Source organism: Wasmannia auropunctata, unplaced genomic scaffold (assembly GCF_000956235.1).
Source record: "Wasmannia auropunctata unplaced genomic scaffold, wasmannia.A_1.0 LD335976.1, whole genome shotgun sequence".
NCBI classification, from domain to species: domain Eukaryota; kingdom Metazoa; phylum Arthropoda; class Insecta; order Hymenoptera; family Formicidae; genus Wasmannia; species Wasmannia auropunctata.
In genome coordinates, this window is record NW_012026914.1 from 238,042 (window position 1) to 256,553 (window position 18,512).

An 18,512-nucleotide genomic window follows, 5' to 3' on the forward strand; every position below is an offset into this window, starting at 1 on the left:
AGTCCTTCAATATAGCGAATTACTTACTAGATGCAATAAATGTGATCTTCTGCATGCATGAAAGATCCAAATAAATTATATAATCAATAAATTAATAATCAAGGGGTACGTAATAAGTTCTAGAAATATCACGATAAATCTATCTATTTCTATCCGAGATGCATCGAAACAAATCAGTTTAAAATTTACTTTCTATATTTATTCCCTTTTTTAAAGATTATCTTAAATATTGTTGATTCACACACAAATTAATTGTGGACAATTGCGGAACACTGAAAGGACAATGAAAATAATTAAAACAATTTGAGTGCAAAATGCATGCAAGCATAAACATAAAAAAGAAGACAGCTGTGCAGGCTTTAAACATTCATGATGTTTAATGATTGGAAAAGTATTAATTGAGACGCTCCAACTTTTCAGTTAACTCTTATTCTGTATTGATTCTTCACATATAGTATTTCTATAAATATATCGTCAAGCGATAAGCGAAATGTCAGTTTCAATCGAAATACGACCGTGTGTGCGATCGCGATCGAAGAAGATGTCCTTATCGCTTGTTTCATATTGCGTAATGTGATACTAAATTAATTTTGAAAGGAATTTGCGATTGACTGCACCCGGTGATATTGCCATCAGAAACAAACTAATTGGAAAATAATTTCGCTGTCCGCGGATTTTGAATAGGTTTGTAATAAAAACAATATTACATTTGGTGTATCCCGTGTATCGTTATTTTGTCATTATTTACACTACATCTAACAATAAGAGCCGATTTCTGAATCACAAATTGTGCTCCTCTCGTTCCTCGATACGTTAACAAATGTTAACAAACGCCAGAACGACGAAACGTCCCTCGATCATTTTCGCCGACGCGACGTAAACCGTTGCGGGCGATCGATGACGAATAGCGGGCTACGGACGATTTATTTTAAATATAACCGCTCGATTCATTGGCCGATTTGTTACGGGCGTTCCGAGGGCGACGCGAGAGGTGTACGTGCCCCCTTGTTTCCCTTACGTTGAAAGGGGAGAGACAGACGCGAAGTGCAATCCGTACAATGTCACCCCGAAGCGCGCTCGTAATTCGAATATAATGGACTCCGTTTCTCCCTACCGTAATACACGCGCGCCGTATATATCGCCCTGCATGCTGTTGTATTGTCGATTCCAGCCCTCGCTGCTGATTCGACACGATGGTGAACGCGCTGGCAAAACATATCGTACTCTCGCACCCTCGTGTCTAGCGCCTCGCGTCTCGCGTCTCGAATCGCGTCTCGCGCTCGCCAAGATGCCGCCAGACAAAAGGATCCTGTGTATTTCGAACCGAGCGGAAAGAATATCTTAAGGAAGTTTTTTAAATTACACAAATTGCATTAGACAATCTTAAATTCTCGACAATTATCCGTATACGACCGTTTTCTCTGAATAATTATAATATAAAGTGAATTTCCTCTGGAAACACATGATTATTGATTTAGGACAAAAAGCCAAGTCCAATAATAAGTTCAATTCCTTTTCGGGATTAATATCTAAAACATGTAATACAGCGATTCTTTCATGAATCCTCGCGTTAACGTATACATTCTAAAATTGTCAGTTCTCTAAAATTTGATTCGAAACTGCTTTGTCGTAAGCTGCAGATTCGTCGAATTCGTCTCGCCGTTCGCTCGCGTACGAGTGGAACGGAAAAAAAATAAGCGGTTAAAGTAGGCTACTATTCGCTTACCGAGATCGTCTCCGCCTACGTCGACCACGTTGTTACGGTAATTTCGTTCCACGACGGCCAGGAAGAGCGCTCTTTCGCGGAGTACGCTCATTGGCAAGGGAAAGGCACAGGAAATCGTCCAGGAAACGATGCGCGGCGCTGCGAAATATTAGTTTATAGCATTGGAGTTTATAGCCTCGGCCGAGCCCGGCGGGCCTACTTGCGAAGGAACATCCGTCACGGATGTATAATTAAAGCACGATGGATGGGACGATTAACGAGCGCTGTTATCGGGATCGTTACGCTCGCTGCTGCGCTACCTATATATAATATACGTAAGGAAATGCCGCGGAAATACCGCGAGGACGCGTTCCGTTCCGGGTTCTCGCGCTGCTACCTCGTAATTATTCCGCCGCTCTCAGTTACGTTCTTAGCGGAATCGACACCGCGATGGCTGTAACAAGGTTGTACATCGCTGACTAAGGCGATAATCAATTTGTTCTATATACGAATTTTGTTAGATTTTTTAAATTTCTTGTTCAATCGATTCTTTTTTCATCTTTTTATATTTATAATTTTAAATATATGACTGAGAAAAACATTTCTAAATTCCCATACAACGCACTTTATCCGAGGAACGTCCAGAAAACGTCATTTTCCGTTCGATACAAATGTGTCAGTTACCTGTACGAACGTCATGCGATCAAGTTTTCCTTCGTTATCACGTTGCAATGTATCGCGGGACACGACAAGATAAACCGAGGACGTCGACGCGACGCGACGCGACGCGACGCGAAGCGACGCAGTGGGGTTGCCATCTTCTCGTCCCTATTATAAGATATTGTACGACGTAATGTATCGGCTCGTTAAGTTCCAGCGGTTCCAGCGCGCGCGATAGATCACATAGTCGACTCCGTCGTTTCCTCATCTCTCATCCCTCATCCCCCATCTTCTATTCCCCGTCGCCGGCCGAGATTTCCCATACCAGTGCCAAACCACTACGGTGCTCTCTCTCTCTCTCTCTCTCTCTCTCTCTCTCTCTCTCTCTTCACCCTTATTGTCGGGAGTGTTTCAAATGCGAATGTAATATTCGCGTACCATTAACCCCGAACATGTGTAGGGCGTAATCGTTTCAACCCCGAGCAGCCCTTCTACGGACCGTCGCGAGAAGGGGGTGCGGGAGCAAGTAGGGACCAGAGTGATTCCGCAAACCCCAAACAAACGCGCGCGCGTGTGGCGCTCAATGCTCCTCTGGGTAAGCCGATAACAATCGGTACGAGAGCAACATTGTCGACTTTACGACGACAAGTGAAAGAGTGAGCAAGCGAGACTTTTCCTAGATAATCCAACCGCGTTCGCGAGTGCGAGTGCGAGCGCGCGCCGCCTTTCTTCCTTCCGACATCTGGCACGATTCGCAATTCGCATTCAGCCAACCAAACCGCGAGCGGCTCTCGTGCTCCCGCCTCCGTATACGCTTCGATGTCCTATCTACCTATCCTGACCTTTCGCTCGGTGCGCTTACTGCGCTCTACGAATGACGCATTCGCGATATACACCACAGAAATCAAGCCAAAAGCAGTTCAATCTCGCAGGATGATGAAAGAAACTAGTAGCGAGCCGCAAGTTTGGATGGCAATAACGCGTGAGCCAACCAAAGAAAAATAAAATCTATTTCCAACCCGGTAATAAGTACCCATGTGTAATGTATATAGATTTAAGTACCGGTAAATTTTAACTATAAAAAAATTTTCAACATAGTTTCTTGAAGAAATTTTTTCTGTATGGTTATTAATTTAATAACTGTAACACGGCATTCATATTTATGACGTATGAATATAAATAATTGGGAAAATTATAGTCATATTGTGATCTTTTAATACAAACTGTCACACAGCCACACTTACTGGTAATTGGAGATTTACAAATTATTGAAGAAAAATCTTTACACACACACACACACACACACACACACACACACATACATATTTATATAGAAAGATCTTTTTAATTTTCAAAATTAAATTTTAAAGCCAATAGATTATAGGTATAAAACTTACTCTTTAATTAATACCATTTTGAAATTTTAATCACATGTTAAAAAATATTTAATATATAGCATAATAAAAATTTATGATATTTTAAAATATTCTTTAATAATTTCGCTAAAGAAGAATCAAATACTAGTCTTTGTTAGAAAAATTGTTTAATTATTAAAAGTAAAATTACGAGTTTTGCGTGTGAGACATGTATATATATAGGTATTGCAAAATTTTATTCTTATAATCGATTGCACAAGTACTTATTGTTAGATACACATGACAGCGTAGTAGATTCATGATAAACAAAGTTGCTTTTTGAAATTGTTCTGGTAGCATGACATTCTATCTATATGTATACGTACAATAAAGCTTGCTCTATACATACAAAACGTCGTGTAAGCATGTGTGAAGCAAGTGTGAATAGAGAAAGGATCGAAGGGTGAATCGCATTAAAGATTAAAGACCTGTGCCCTAGATGAAATGTAAGTATTACGCAAGTGACGAACCTATAGTTTTCTTGTTTAAATAAAACATTATGAATGGAAGCATATGAATGATGTGCAAAATATGTTTATATTTAAATATACTTATACTTTATTTCTCAAAATATTACGAGATTGCAACTTAAAATACGAATCATTTACACAATTCAATGAAACTTCACTGACGTACGAGTAATAATTAATTAACTGAAATTTTATCTCGAATTAAATTTAAAAACCACAATATAATATTTGTTCGAAAGTTAATTAAAATTAAAAGAAATAGCAAGGAATCTAATGTGAGAGCAAATAAGAATTTTTGTTAAACATGGACAATTAACGATAAAAATGAATTATAAAATTTAAGTAGCAAAATTAAAATAAAAAATACAAGTAAAACTACAATAGAAAGAGAAAAGATACATTACGCGATATAAATAACTGCATCAACTGCAGTAACAATAGTTTATTATATTTGTATTTTAAATTTTATAAATATATAAAATTTCATAATATAATATTGATATGTTACATTCTTACGTCGCGTCAAAGGTCACAAATATTTCGAGTCCACCATACTTCAACACAAACGATCTAACTCTCATTGTGAACTGTGCAGTAGTTAACGCAGATACGACGCGCTGATATTATTCACATAGTCGAGCCGAGTCAACACTCGACGTGTTTCGGCGATATAAAATATGCTACTCTCGTGTAGACACTCTCCACGGGGGCCGGAGCGAGAGCGGCGATCCCACAATATTAATAAACCCTCTCTCCTTCGAGCCGCTCCGAGGTTCTCTCGCCTATCTGTCGGTCCTTTTTTCGGGTGAGCTTCGGTAAAAGGGGCCACGCTGAAACGAGAATGGGCGACCGAGACTTCCAGACAGCGTGGCTCTGCATGGTCACAGGTGTGCCTTCGGGCGCGTTTGCTTCGGCGTTGCGAGCTCTCTCTCTCTCTCTCTCTCTCTCTCTCTCTCTCTCTCTCTCACGTATACACACATACTTGCGCACCCCCGAATATGCGTGTATCAAAAAAGCCATTACTTCTTCAACGTTACCATTCAACGGGTGTCTTTCTTCATCTTAGTTTTCATTGACGCGACACGATCGCGCGGCTCGGTATCGATTTTTACTTCGACTTTTACCACGATCTCTCGCCCGTCCCTCTTTACACCCCGCACCACATCGCACCGCATCGCACCGTTTCGAATTCGTCGCGAAATTTGGCCGCGAGCGCCGAAGCGGTTAGCCCTTTTAGCTTGGATCGGAACGCGGCGCGGAGCGGAGCGGACAACAAAAGCGGCGTTAAAGCATTCGGTCCGTCGGCAATTTTTTCTGGTTCGATTTTGCGGCGGAGGCACCTCTCGGTGAGGAATTCCATCCATCAGTCGGGCCTAGATTACGCCGCGTTAGTTACAGAAAGAAAGAGAGAGAAAGAAAGAGTGAGGGGGAGAGAGAAGGAGAGCGGGACGTGCGTGTATACATCGAATATGTAGGTGTGTGTATGTGAGAGATGGAGTGTTTCGAGGATGTCGAGGGGGCGAAGGAGGCCCGAATAGAGGTAGAGAGAAACTGGCCCTGGAGTACCTTAAGGCTAGACGCGGCGGCGCGGCGGCCGAGGGAACGAAATGGGCGCGAACGTGAAGCCGAGGAACAAAGAGAAGCGAAAGAGGAGAAAGAGAGAGAGCGAGCGAGCGAGAGAGAGAGAGAGAGAGAGAGAAGGAGGGGAATAGCGCGCGAGAAACCGAGAGAGGAGAAACGCTCTTGGGATTCAGGTGTTGATGACCAGACACCGCGTCAGCGCGAGAAGCAGCAACGAAGAAGGCGGCAGAAGCAACGCGCCGCGCTGGCGGTGGCTGAAGGCGGGATGCCTTTCATCTTTTCATCTTTGTCTTCTACCTCCGAGGCTCTCTCGCACATCTTTCCGGCCGAAGCGCGGCCTAGAGGCGGCTTCCTCGCCCAATGCCTCGATGCACACCTCACCGAAAACCCCGCAGCGGGAGCTCTCCTCGCTGTTTCCTACTCATTTCCCAGACGTCGACTTTGGCAAACCGTCTGACGGGGGAATCATCAAACGAGGAGACTCCGGAAGCCAATTTTATCGCATCGAACGTGGTGGTCGCCTACCGGAGCCTCGATGTGATTTAACGTATCCCAACGTGACTCACGTACATAATAAAATACAAAGTTACTATTTAAGATGTTATGTTAACCAATGAAAAATATTGAAGGTATATATATGTTCTAAAGTTTTTTATAATATGCGATTCAATCGGCATCAATTTCATTCTAAATTATTTATCACTTGTCATATACTTATTATTGAAAAATTTTAACATTTTTGCTTCTCCCTTCATCACGCAACGATATAGAAAAATGGTAAATTAAAAAATTTGAGAGGCATTTGAAAATTATTATAATAATATTTGAAACGTAAAAATGAGTCGAATCAAGTACGTCAAATCTGAATAGAAATAAACGTGTCATGGTTTACGAGGGAAATTTTCTTGTGCGTTCGAGGTGGAAGAAACCCCGCGAGAGAATGTACTCGCGAGGATACTCGCGTTATACTGTACAAAAGATGAAGAAGGTGGCCGTGGCGTGCCGCGGCGAAATTAGCCAAATTCTCCTTCTTCGTCGAATCATTTGAGGTTTCTGTCGCTTCCGTTGCGCCTTTTGTTTATTCGCAAACGAAAGCGCAACGAACTCTTCGCGTACAATGCGGATCCAATATATGTGTACATCGGTCATGGAATTTGGGCACGCAGCAGTTTAAGGCTGTTTCAGACGATATCAAATAATTTTGAGGTCAATATCAGCGCGCGCGAAAAGATTGCGAAAATATCAATCCGATATCAATGTATGTCCTTGAAAATATATACATATATATTTTTTTTTTGCAAATCTCTTGCAATATTATTAACTATTTGTGGTTATATTAGCAATTACATACAAGAAATTCGAAAAATCGATATCTTCCAACGAGCGTTTGCATCTGATTTTATCCGATTGTGAAATATTGACTAAAAAACCATTACTAAAATGTCGTTTGAAACAGCCTTTATTTTACTTCTCATTCTCGACTGGAATATTTGTCTAATTTAGGCAAGTAGAATAGACTTCGCCAATTTGTGCACAATGTATTGTATTATCACATTATATCAAGTATTATCACTGAATCACACGTAATACGTTGCTTTCAATAAAAGACGAACAGGTTGCAAGGTAGGAGGAGTAAGAAATGAAAAAGAATGAAGCCAACGATCGAGAGAATTAAAGGTAGAAAGATAATTCCGTTTGTCTCTTTCTGTTTTGCGGTCGGCACATACGCTGCCGTACTGCTTCGTTGTTTTTCTTCGTATGAATTTGCTCGAAGCCTTGTTAAGTCCTTGCTTTTGGGCCACATTATAATGGCACAAATAATGACTCGAACGTGAACGCGGGTCTACTACTAATCTAATCGGATAATTGATTGACTTTCAGTCATTTTTCGATTCTCCCGCGGCATGCGTTTCGATGTATATACGATTTTTTTTCAATCTATCTAACATATTTTCATCTCTCTGTGAATAAGAGAAGCAAGCATTGAAGAAACCTTCAAACATACACACACATATATATGTATATGCATATATATATATATATATATATAGGTATATATTCAATAATTAATATTTATAACTATTGAATGAGAGAGTTAAAACAGTTAAAACTTGAACTTTTTTATTATTCCTATAATTTAATCTTGCCTGAAAAGCAGGTTGAAGAAGTAGATGTCATGTTCACACTATCGCACGATGTTCTTATCTAAATATTTTACAGCGTGTACACGGTCAGTGCACGCTAAATATCGAACTGCTAGTTGACGTAAACCGAACTACCGCTAGTCCAGGTGACCTCTAGGCGAGAGGCTATACCTATCGACTTGTTTGCCGAGTACTGCCTTTAACGAGCTTTATTAACGATAATCGATTCGCGTACTTGTAGAGCGTAACGATTGATCATACGAGGTCGATGCGCTGCCGTTGAATATTATCGCGACTGCTTTATCCATAAATCGTTCTCAATGGAAAGTAATAATGGCGCTCTATCGAGTCTCCATTATTTAGCCGCTTATAACGGTCGCCAGTCGCGATCTCCCTCGTATAGTCGTACATTTTCGATATCGGCTTATTTTACTTTCAGTCTGGTTAGGTATTTTGGAATCGAAACACGAGATGGATATTATACCCGATTCTTCTCATGTCAGGATAAGTTTCGTTGCAATTTGATCTAAAAGTTAATCGTTTGAGAATTTTTCTAGAATATTTAAGCTATTTAGATATTTGTCAACTCAAAGTATAATATATGGAAAATAGCGCACCTACAATATTGATGAATTTATTATCAATTATATATTTATTTATATCATTCTTTATATTACATGCAAAGAATGATATAAGTATACAATTATATGTATATGTATGTGTTTACCTATATCAACGAAAATTTATGTCAAATCTTTGACAAAAGTTTCGAAATTTTATTCAATTGAATTCATCCATCTAAGAGACGTACACAAAAAACATAAATATAAATATGTAAAACATTTCTATATTTAGTAATCATTTGCGACACGGTAGAAGAATGCACTGATATGCCAAGAATTTCGCTCTTTGGTACTTTTTTGGTCTTCCATTATTGTTAAATGTATCGCAGGACGCAACGAGACCCACCAACGAGCGTGACTCGCTGAGGTAGTCCTTATTAAATCTTCCCCGTCTCCATTAGAGGCAGAAATTACGGATAATCCTTTTTATTACGCACGCTACACGGACTCCCATGGAAAGAGAGCGCAGAAAGGCAACCGGTACATTAAAGAAAAAAAAAGTCGGGATGGGTCGCGGCCACGGTTCGACGCGGCATGGTGGTCCGCGCTTCCCATTCCCGACAACAAAGCGCTTTTAAACAATCTCCATTGTGCCCGTAATCCCGAGCCATGCGTGAAATCAACACGTTTTTCCACTTAATTGACAAACACACGCCTCTCCGTCCATGTGTTCCCGGCGAGCGCCCACCAAACATGACTTATATCGGTAACATATTTCAAGTATATAACGAGTAATATAACACACAATGTTACTTCCAACTGAGTCATTCCAAGCCGAAACGATCACATTTTGCAATAGGGAAAAATCTTTCTTTTAGTTTTAGATACACACACAGTTTGAAATATGTTGCGATACAAGAAGTTTTGAAGTTCTAAAGAATCTTAAGAAGTTCGCCAAATTTGCAACATTTCCGGAGAGATAGGTATAAACCAATTTTGTTTCTCTCAAAATATAAGTTTCCTGAAATAATAATATTTAAAAAAGAAATTAATACATTTAAGTAAGTAACATGGGAAAATTATGAGTTGAGAAATTGAGAATAATATATTATAAATGAAATTCATTTAAGCTAGATTAAAGTTCATACTCCGATCATATGAATGATATTGAATAAAAGCGACAACTCTTCATCAATAAAGCAAAGGGTAAAATATAGAGGGTAAGAATGAAAAACACTCTCGTATCTCGTTATTCTACGTATATACAATAATTTATTTCGCTACGAATCGTTTCTACATTTACAAATCGCTTTTGCTCGAGCGAGTACGAGTACAGAATATAGGTGGATGCGACAATGCACGAATGCAACGAGCAGCTTCTTGTTTTAAGAAATGCATGCTTATAATTTAGTCGACGGTACATTACGCAAGGGAACGCATTTGGTGGCATTCCACGAAAATCTGGATAACGATGCAATTTCAAATTTTACAGATTTAATATCGAAACTATTAATTGGACATTTTCTATAGAAAAGGAATCAAGTACCTTACCGTGTCAATTTCATGAAAGTAAAATATATATAAATTTTTTAAGAATTTTGTTTAAAGAGAAGAGAATATTTTTGATAGAGTTTCATGTTATAAAAATAATTTACAATGAAAATCTTAATCTACTTTTCAAACCGGCAACGGTTGATTTGCTTAAAATTTAATTATTAATAAGTTAGTTATATTAACCTATAAATATATTTACATTTTTACAAAAAGATAGATGAATAAATAAATATATAGCAATGAATATTTGTTATTTGTCGTGGCTTCTTGGTTTATTATAAAAAATAAGTAATGTACGTAGTGTTTTCCATATAAATATTCTCAAAATATGCAAGAACTTTGTAAGATTTCTTGAATTGGTGATAATAATTAAAATCGGCACCTTTTCTTCCTTTTGTATAAAATATTCCAATTAAATAGCACAGCACAAAACCAACTTTGAAATTCATATTTATATATAAATTTCAAACATAGCTTTGTATTGTTAATTTTATGTGCTAAATCTAACATCAGTGTAGCTGTGCTCGCGCCTGCGCCTGCGCCTAATCGTTTAGAGATCGTCTAATTAGTTAATTACATGGATGAAAGTCGCGATGCGACTTCGTTCGAGCGATAATTGTTGTCTTTGTGTCTTGCACAACGCCGCGCACCGCGCGCCGCGTGCTGTCGCCGATTCAGGGTACCGCAAGTGACAATAATCGATCACATTTACGCTCGGACGATAGCCGTAAATTACGAATGACTCTAGCTAACTAGACTGCTCGCGGACAGTTTACTTCATAAGTTTAAAGACCAAGCGACTCTCGCGGCGCACGAGACGAAAACCAATATCGGCAAGTAAAGATCTCTCGATAAAAGGACAGTCTTTACGAAACGAGGAACTAATTATCGATTATCTATACGATGTCTCCCTATGTATATGTTTGCGTCACGTGTCGATTCGCGGTGAATTGGACAAGAGATTGCTGCAGCAATTATGTTCAATCAATCGCGTCGCAGTTGAACTCAAAATGCGCCTGCAATCATCTCGTTTGAATTTCGTTAAATTTTCGCGTTGTCGATCGAATAAGAGTGTCGATTTTGAGACGTTAGTGGTAAGTAGGATCTCTTTTTGCGGACGCATTCTCGTAAATACGTTACACCTTCGCTTATCTAACAGAATCTGATCGAAATTCTTCGTTTCTAACGTTAACCGCGGGGAATCTTTCTACTTTGTGCGTTTATACAAATGCTGTACTCCGATTTGGGTATAGCTTGGGTAATGGTGACACGGACTATTTTTGTTTTTCTCATTTCCCGAAGGATATCTGATAAATGAAAATGTTTACGCAAACGGCACAAATATATCCAGGGGACGTGATAGAGGTGTCGAAAGCACGCTCGGTATCTTTAAGACAACATCCTTTAAACATCTTCGAGACGCGAATCATGAATTGTCGCGTCGTTTGCTTACTCCTTCGATAACGAATTGATCGAGACAACGAAGATCGAGTTCAAGTGGCGGTGCCGTAAGACGGCCTCTGAACACCCGTGGTTGCGATCGACATCGAGTACCCGGCGTAGAGCGGTCTCGGCACGAGAAGCGAGGATTTTTTCGCGATCGGTTCGTCGGTCAACCTCGAGGCTTCCTCATCACTAGTACCAACACCGACACTGCCACTACCACCACTACCACCACCAGCACCACCACCAGCACCAGCACCATCGCCAGCACTACCCTCGTTATTGCAGTCGTCAGGCGCGATGATGTTCTCGATAGTGAACGGTTTTTTAACCCTCTTCTCCATATTCGTCGCGGTCAAAATGACCTGGTCTTCGCGATTGGAGGGCAACTGAGTTCGCTCGACTTCCACTGCCAAGTTCGAGATTGGCGACAAGTGGCGATAGGACGACTTGCAGGACACGAGCGAATTCGGCGAGGTGGGCGACGTTGGTGGTGACGAGGTGGTGATCAAGGCGGCGTTTCGATAGAGATTTATTCTAGACGACGAGGACGAGGATGAGGACGACGAGAGCGGTTCCTCCTCGGCGAGTTTGTCGCGATTATAGCCCGTGATCTCGTAAGAATTCTCACCCGTGAAAACCGTCTCGCTTTCTCTGCCGGCGGTAGCGTTGATCACCGTTCCGTTCTCCAGAGCGCGATCGCTCGACAGACGGCGTTCGTCCCGCATCTCCCGCGTCGGATGGATGGCCTGCCTGCTAGCGGTGGTCTGCTGGATATACGGCAGCTGCGACACCGCGTACGACGGCGAGATTGCCGGAAACCCAGGAAAGTTCCAGGAAGCGGCGGAATGCAACAACGCGGCGGCCTCGTATGTCCTCAAAATTTCGTTACCACCCGCGTCGGCGGTAGCACCGCCTGCGAGTCTCTGTCTCACTTCGGGTGACAGTAGATAGTAGCCGGCGGTGACAGCTTCCGGCGCAGTCGGTCCAGCCGGCAGGCCAGTGGCACTGTCGAATCGGCCAAAGCCGGCTGCACCGGTGAAATCGCCGTGATTCGAAACGGTGGCAACCATCATTCGCCTCTCCTGTATTTCCCATCGGAGCAAGTCGTCTCGCAGACGATGGAGATTCGCCAGGCTGAGACCATTGCCAGGGCATGTCGCGCTCGCGTCGACGATCCCGCCGGTCGATGTGACCGGGTCCGGGTGCGGCTGCGGCTGCGGCTGCGGCTGCGGCGGTGGCGGCGGTGGCGGAGGTGGTAACGGCGGCGGCATCGCCGAGGCGAGTGCCTGCAGCTCGGACTTGAGCAGCTCCTTGTCCGGCTTGTGCAGTTTGAAGCGCTTCCGTCGGCGGAGGAGCGAACCGTTCTCGAACATGGACAATGCGGCGGGATGCAAGGCCCAATAGGCTCCCTTTCCCGGCCGATGCGGACCACGCGGTACCTGAAATTTGGTCATCCCATTTATCAAGCTGCATCGAAACGCGTTGTGAAATATATTTGATTCTAGGAGAAAAAAAATGATAGCATTAGTGAAAAATATTTATTACCCTCAGTACCATTACCAGTTGTCTTAATCAAAGTATCCCGCGAGAGTGTGCTTCCGTTCGAATTGACGAAACCGATTGACTCGCACATATTTTAAAAATACAATTTCGAAAAGATGAAAGCTTAGATCTATGTTGAATAATTTGAATACAATCCTGAGCTTGGATAATTTTATTTTCTATAAAAGACAACTATCACATAAATGATTCTTCTAAATTTTTTGTCGTGATAAACTATAATCATACCAAGGATATCGTTTAAAACAAATGTTAAAATACTTAATAATGATGATAACACGTAATGGTCATCATCGGCTATTATCTGCATTGATCGCACATTTATCATATCTGCAGTATAATTTTAAATCGTATCAAAAACTAAGCAGAAGAGAGAGATGGAGAGAGAGAGAGAGAGAGAGAGAGAGAGAGAGAATCGATTTTATCGAATTAATTAATTTATTGTTAATTTTTCAAAAGTAGTAATTTTATATTTAGAATTTATATTAGAAACTTTGCAAGAAACTCATGAAAAATTCGCTAATACACAATTGAATGACAGCTCGATCCTGTTCGACGATGATAGATAATAAATCACATGTATATCGTATCGATTTGATGTCAATCTTGAGTTTAAGTTCATTTTTGGCCAACTTTTCGCTTCGTATTTCCAATGAGAAATAAATATGAAATTGACGCTCCATCGGATTTGTACTTTGGCAAGTCTATCAAATGTCATAAATATCTTCCTTTCCATAAATAAAGATTTTACATATAAAACGTATGATATACCTATCTAGATACATTTTTTCGTGCATCATAACGTAAAATTAGATCTGATAACCCAATTGCAAGTTGGACAGCTGCTGCTATTATGAAAAATGAATATAAAGTTAATATAAATGAAAAATAAGCGTAACTTATTAATTAAATGATATTACAAACTATTAATATTAAACAAGTTAACGAAATTTTTTTGCTATTAACGAATAATTATGATGGATGAGTAAGGGATACGATGCGGAAGACGTCGATGTTTGCTTATCCGTATAGAATTGGCGAGAGTTGTAGGAACGGAAAGTTGAGTCGATTGGAAAACTCGGAATCGGTCTGAAACTAGGTCTGCGCTACTTCGGAATCCACGCTTTGATGAATACGTGTTTGTGGAATCGCGCCTTAATTGATAACTCGATGAGCGATCGAGACGAAAGATGCCGTCCGTCGCGTAAAACGCGCTGGCAACGATGTCCGAGGCAATTACGCGATTCTCGTAAAGCACGGCCGCTGGTATTGCACACTCAGGTGAGATAGACCCTGTTTTTCCCCTCTCGGTAACGCGTGGAAAGGCGTCTATGCACCATCTCTACCTCGCCTAGCGTCTCCTCGACGATGGCCGATATAAGACGCAGTCTTAGCGGCGATTGATGAGCTGTAGAGAGCCAGGAGAGCCATTACTTGCCAGGAACGAACAGGTTTTACATTTAATAACGCGAAACGATTATCTGCCGATCGGTTGAGTTAATTCGATCGGAAAGGCATAACCTGCTGCTGCATGCTGGACAGATCTCCGCGCGAGGGAAATATATTACCGCCGCTATTATTAGTACCACGCCTCGACGAGAGGTAGACGAAATCGGTCGAGTTGCGTTTGCGTCTTTTACGTCATTTCTTTCCACCGTTATTACCGGCAATCTGAATTTTCAAATTGCGTTCGCGGGGGAGAAAAGGGAAGATAACGTTTGAACGCTAGAACAAATTCGGAAAATTCAAGTACCACGTGTACAAAGATGAGTTTCTTGTTTCTTTTATTAAAAATAACATTTTTGCGAAACGAGAAAAAAAGAAAAAGTTGTACTGCAGGATACTTAAATTGTTTAAATCTTCAAACTGTTTAAATTATTTTTACTTTATTTCTTTGGTATAATGTACGGTAAATTTGTTATTTCTTAGATTTATATATACTATACATAAAGAGAAAAGAATCGATGTAATATTTAAGATAATAATTATTCGAGACAATATAATATCATTTTGATAATGTATATGTATTCGAGATATCACACAAGATCTTTACAAGAGAATTATATTCTATCTTAAAATAAAATTAACAGCACTACGCTGCTTAACAAAATTATTAAGAAATATTATAGAAACAGATTCAAAATTTATACAATTTCCTTGTCTCAATTAGACGTTATTTTGTTATTAAAACAAAATTTACTTCTTTCATCTATGAATTTATATATGAATTATATATTGATTAATAGATGCGCTTTTTCGAAAATTTAAATGGGTATCTTTTTATAACTTTTAACATCTATATTTATATTTTATTTCAATTCTGATAAAATCCTGAACAAATTTAACATTGAATAAGAAATGTAATTTTATTATCAATTTACACAATAGAATATTTGTATAAATCCGAAAACGATTACTGTTGTAAACTTCGTAGAAATTAGTTTAAAAAATTTGTGAAAAAGCAAGCATTTTCTGTTACAATTTGTTCGTACGTAAATAATATCGATTTTAATCTTGTTAATCAAATCACGATTAATGCTTGCTTCTTCTGGTTTAGAATCTCTCGAAAATTTCTCGCAGAGACATTATTACTTTCCATCGTTTCCGCTTATAGTTTCACGCTTTCTAGCGATGGTAATTATTATTCGTTATAACAGGGGCCCATACAGGGTAAAATTTGCCAATATAAAAGGATATACAAATATTCTATTGAAAATCTTGATAAAAATATCCTACATTTCTCTTTTTTTATTTTAAATTATTCTCAATTCAACTAGATTAATTTGAATTTGAAATTTTTATAATTTTTTGACAATACATGCTTCTTTCCATATGCGGTAGAATATTTTTAGAAAATTATAAAGGATAAAACTTTTTTTCTGCATTCTTTCCGTTTTATAATGCTGATAATGGAATATAAAATTATTAATCATGTTTTTATAGAATTTTAACTTTTATGACATTTTTTAATAGAAATGTTGCTTCAAATTAGAATTTTTATTAAAAAATTGACACTTAGGTTTTTCGAATATTTGAGAATGTTTGAAATTTCGATTATTTTCATATTCTAAACTTTTGTGTACGCTAGAATAGAATGCAGCGTTAAATAAATAAATTTTGAAATCGAAATTGTTTGAATTTTGTGAGAAAGATATACATAATAATTAATGAGGTAACATACAAAAAAATACAAAATAATTAAAAGAAATATATTTAGTAATTAATTATATATATTTAAAATTTTCTACACGTTAAATAAGATACTTTTAATGTGAATTCCAAATTTTATTATAAAATAACTATATAAAAAAATTACAAAATTAACGGAGTTAAAAATTATATCTACAGTTGAATGTAATTCAAGTAATAATCTAAGGATATGGTCTAAATTTTAATTTTTCGCAATAAATTCTTTATAGATTTTAGGGGAAGGGATATTCTTATACATATATGCTTGTTAGCACTCGTTACTTGATTCGTAGATTCCAGCTTCATGTGTAAAAAATTGTACTTTATAAGACGGACAAAAATTGCGGCTCGCGGTTATAGTGCAGCGGAGCTGGATTGTAACTATAAAATTATTATCACACTAACATCTGTGTTAGCTAGCTCGCATTAGACTTTATTCGTTATGTATTTCTGATTTATTCGTTTATGGGAGCCTAATTCTTTCAATTTAAATTTATCTAAATTTTAAGTCTAGTCTTTTCAAATTGTATCAATCAGTGTAGAAGTCTTAATATTGTATTGATTATACTGTACAATATTTATCGTTTCATTAATTGATTATAACATCATAGTGTAACATCGTAAATGTTCTTAAATCTTAAAATGATATGTACAACAAATACATATATAAATTACAAAGTCAAATTATTATACGTATCATTGCGTGTGTTACGTTAGAATAAGAAGGTTAGCAAATAAGTACATAAACGTTTGAATATTATCATTCATATGATTAGTTAGCTCATCATTTTTGATATTTAAACATTTTTCTCTGTTTTATTTTTTCTCTTCTTGTCATAAAATTGTAAACAAGCGTTAGAGAAAAAGTTCGGAGTAATAATATAAATTTTAAACTTGAAACTTTTAAAGATTTTGAGCTGCACATTTTAAGTAAACTATATAGTACATCAAAATATTGCCAGATGCACAATCGTATAAAATATTTTCGTATCTCCTAGATTGTGGTCAAGCTTATTTCGGCCTGTGACACGGGCGGCGTGTAAGGTTGAAAGTGATTTTACCGTGACAGCTAAAAAGGAACGAGGGACAAAAAGGGATCGGCGTTCTTTCGTAATTTTGAGGAACCGCGGATGAACGGTACGCGCCATGACGGTGATCGCGCGGTCGCACACGTTGGCAGGTGCGAAACAGATGGCTCGATAATACCTACAACAACTAAGCACCTTGCACGTTGCGTCGTCGCTTCGCGGGCTCGGACATTCACGTTGAAAAGGCACATCACGTCAATCAAAAATCCGTTCCATCACGCTTCGTTCGACGACCGCGATTCCGCGATTCAAAATGTTACTTTGTAAGTGATTCGTTGTACTCGTTAAAGCTAGACAATATGACAAAATGACAGAAATGAGATAATATCTCGTTAATTATTAATTCTCATGAATTCAAATGACGATCTTTGGTTTCGCGGTATACTTTTCTCCTGCACATCTATCTAGAGAGGAATTTTGTCAAGTTATTTCTTATGTAAATTAATAAATGAAACAATTATTCGAAATAATCGAAAGAACATCTCGCGCGGTAATTGATATTATTCGGCCGATCGACTGGTTTCAACTCCGAGTAAACGTCGATCGAATCGAATCTCGGCTCAGAATCGCGCGCCGTGTACATATGGCGTGTGTATATGGGGTAGGCACCCTGACTAACCTTAATGAAGCAATCGTTGAAGGACAAGTTGTGCCTCAAGGAATTCTGCCATCGTCGCGTGTCCTTCCTATAATACGGGAAGCGATCGGCGATAAACTTGTAAATCTCGGCGAGCGGCAGCATCTTGTCCCTCGACGACCATATCGCCATCGCCGTTAGCGATATGTAGGAATAGGGTGGTTTCTGATCACCATAGGTATCGCGCGAGGGTCGCGGCATCATCGACGAGATCAACGATACCGAAGACCAGTCTCTGTCTCACTCTTCCCTCTGGAGCGAACGCTCTTACGTGTGAACGCTCGACACTTTGCACGACGTTCGCCGATACTCGCGCGCCAGCATCTTTCGTTTATTCTCGCGCAAGAACGTCAAGAACAAAAACGGTAGGAACGGCACGAGGTAGGCTGCTTTCGGCCGCGAACGAAGACGGAAATTTCCATCGGACCCAACCACGGAGACCCGCGGCCGGCCGAGGCGAGGTTCGAGCCTGTACCCCACGCTGTGTCACGGTGTATCAC

At 39.4% G+C, this 18,512-nt stretch overlaps 1 protein-coding gene across 1 annotated transcript; it reads right to left on the reverse strand.

The window, feature by feature from the left end:
- Window positions 1-11,585: 11,585 nt before the first annotated feature.
- Window positions 11,586-18,213, reverse strand: LOC105454776. The gene is made up of 2 exons (XM_011697653.1): window positions 17,995-18,213; window positions 11,586-12,977 (listed from the first exon to the last, which is right to left on the reverse strand). Exons 1-2 carry the CDS (start codon window positions 18,211-18,213, stop codon window positions 11,586-11,588), a joined length of 1,611 nt encoding a protein of 536 aa, XP_011695955.1.
- Between the last annotated feature and the right edge of the window lie 299 nt (window positions 18,214-18,512).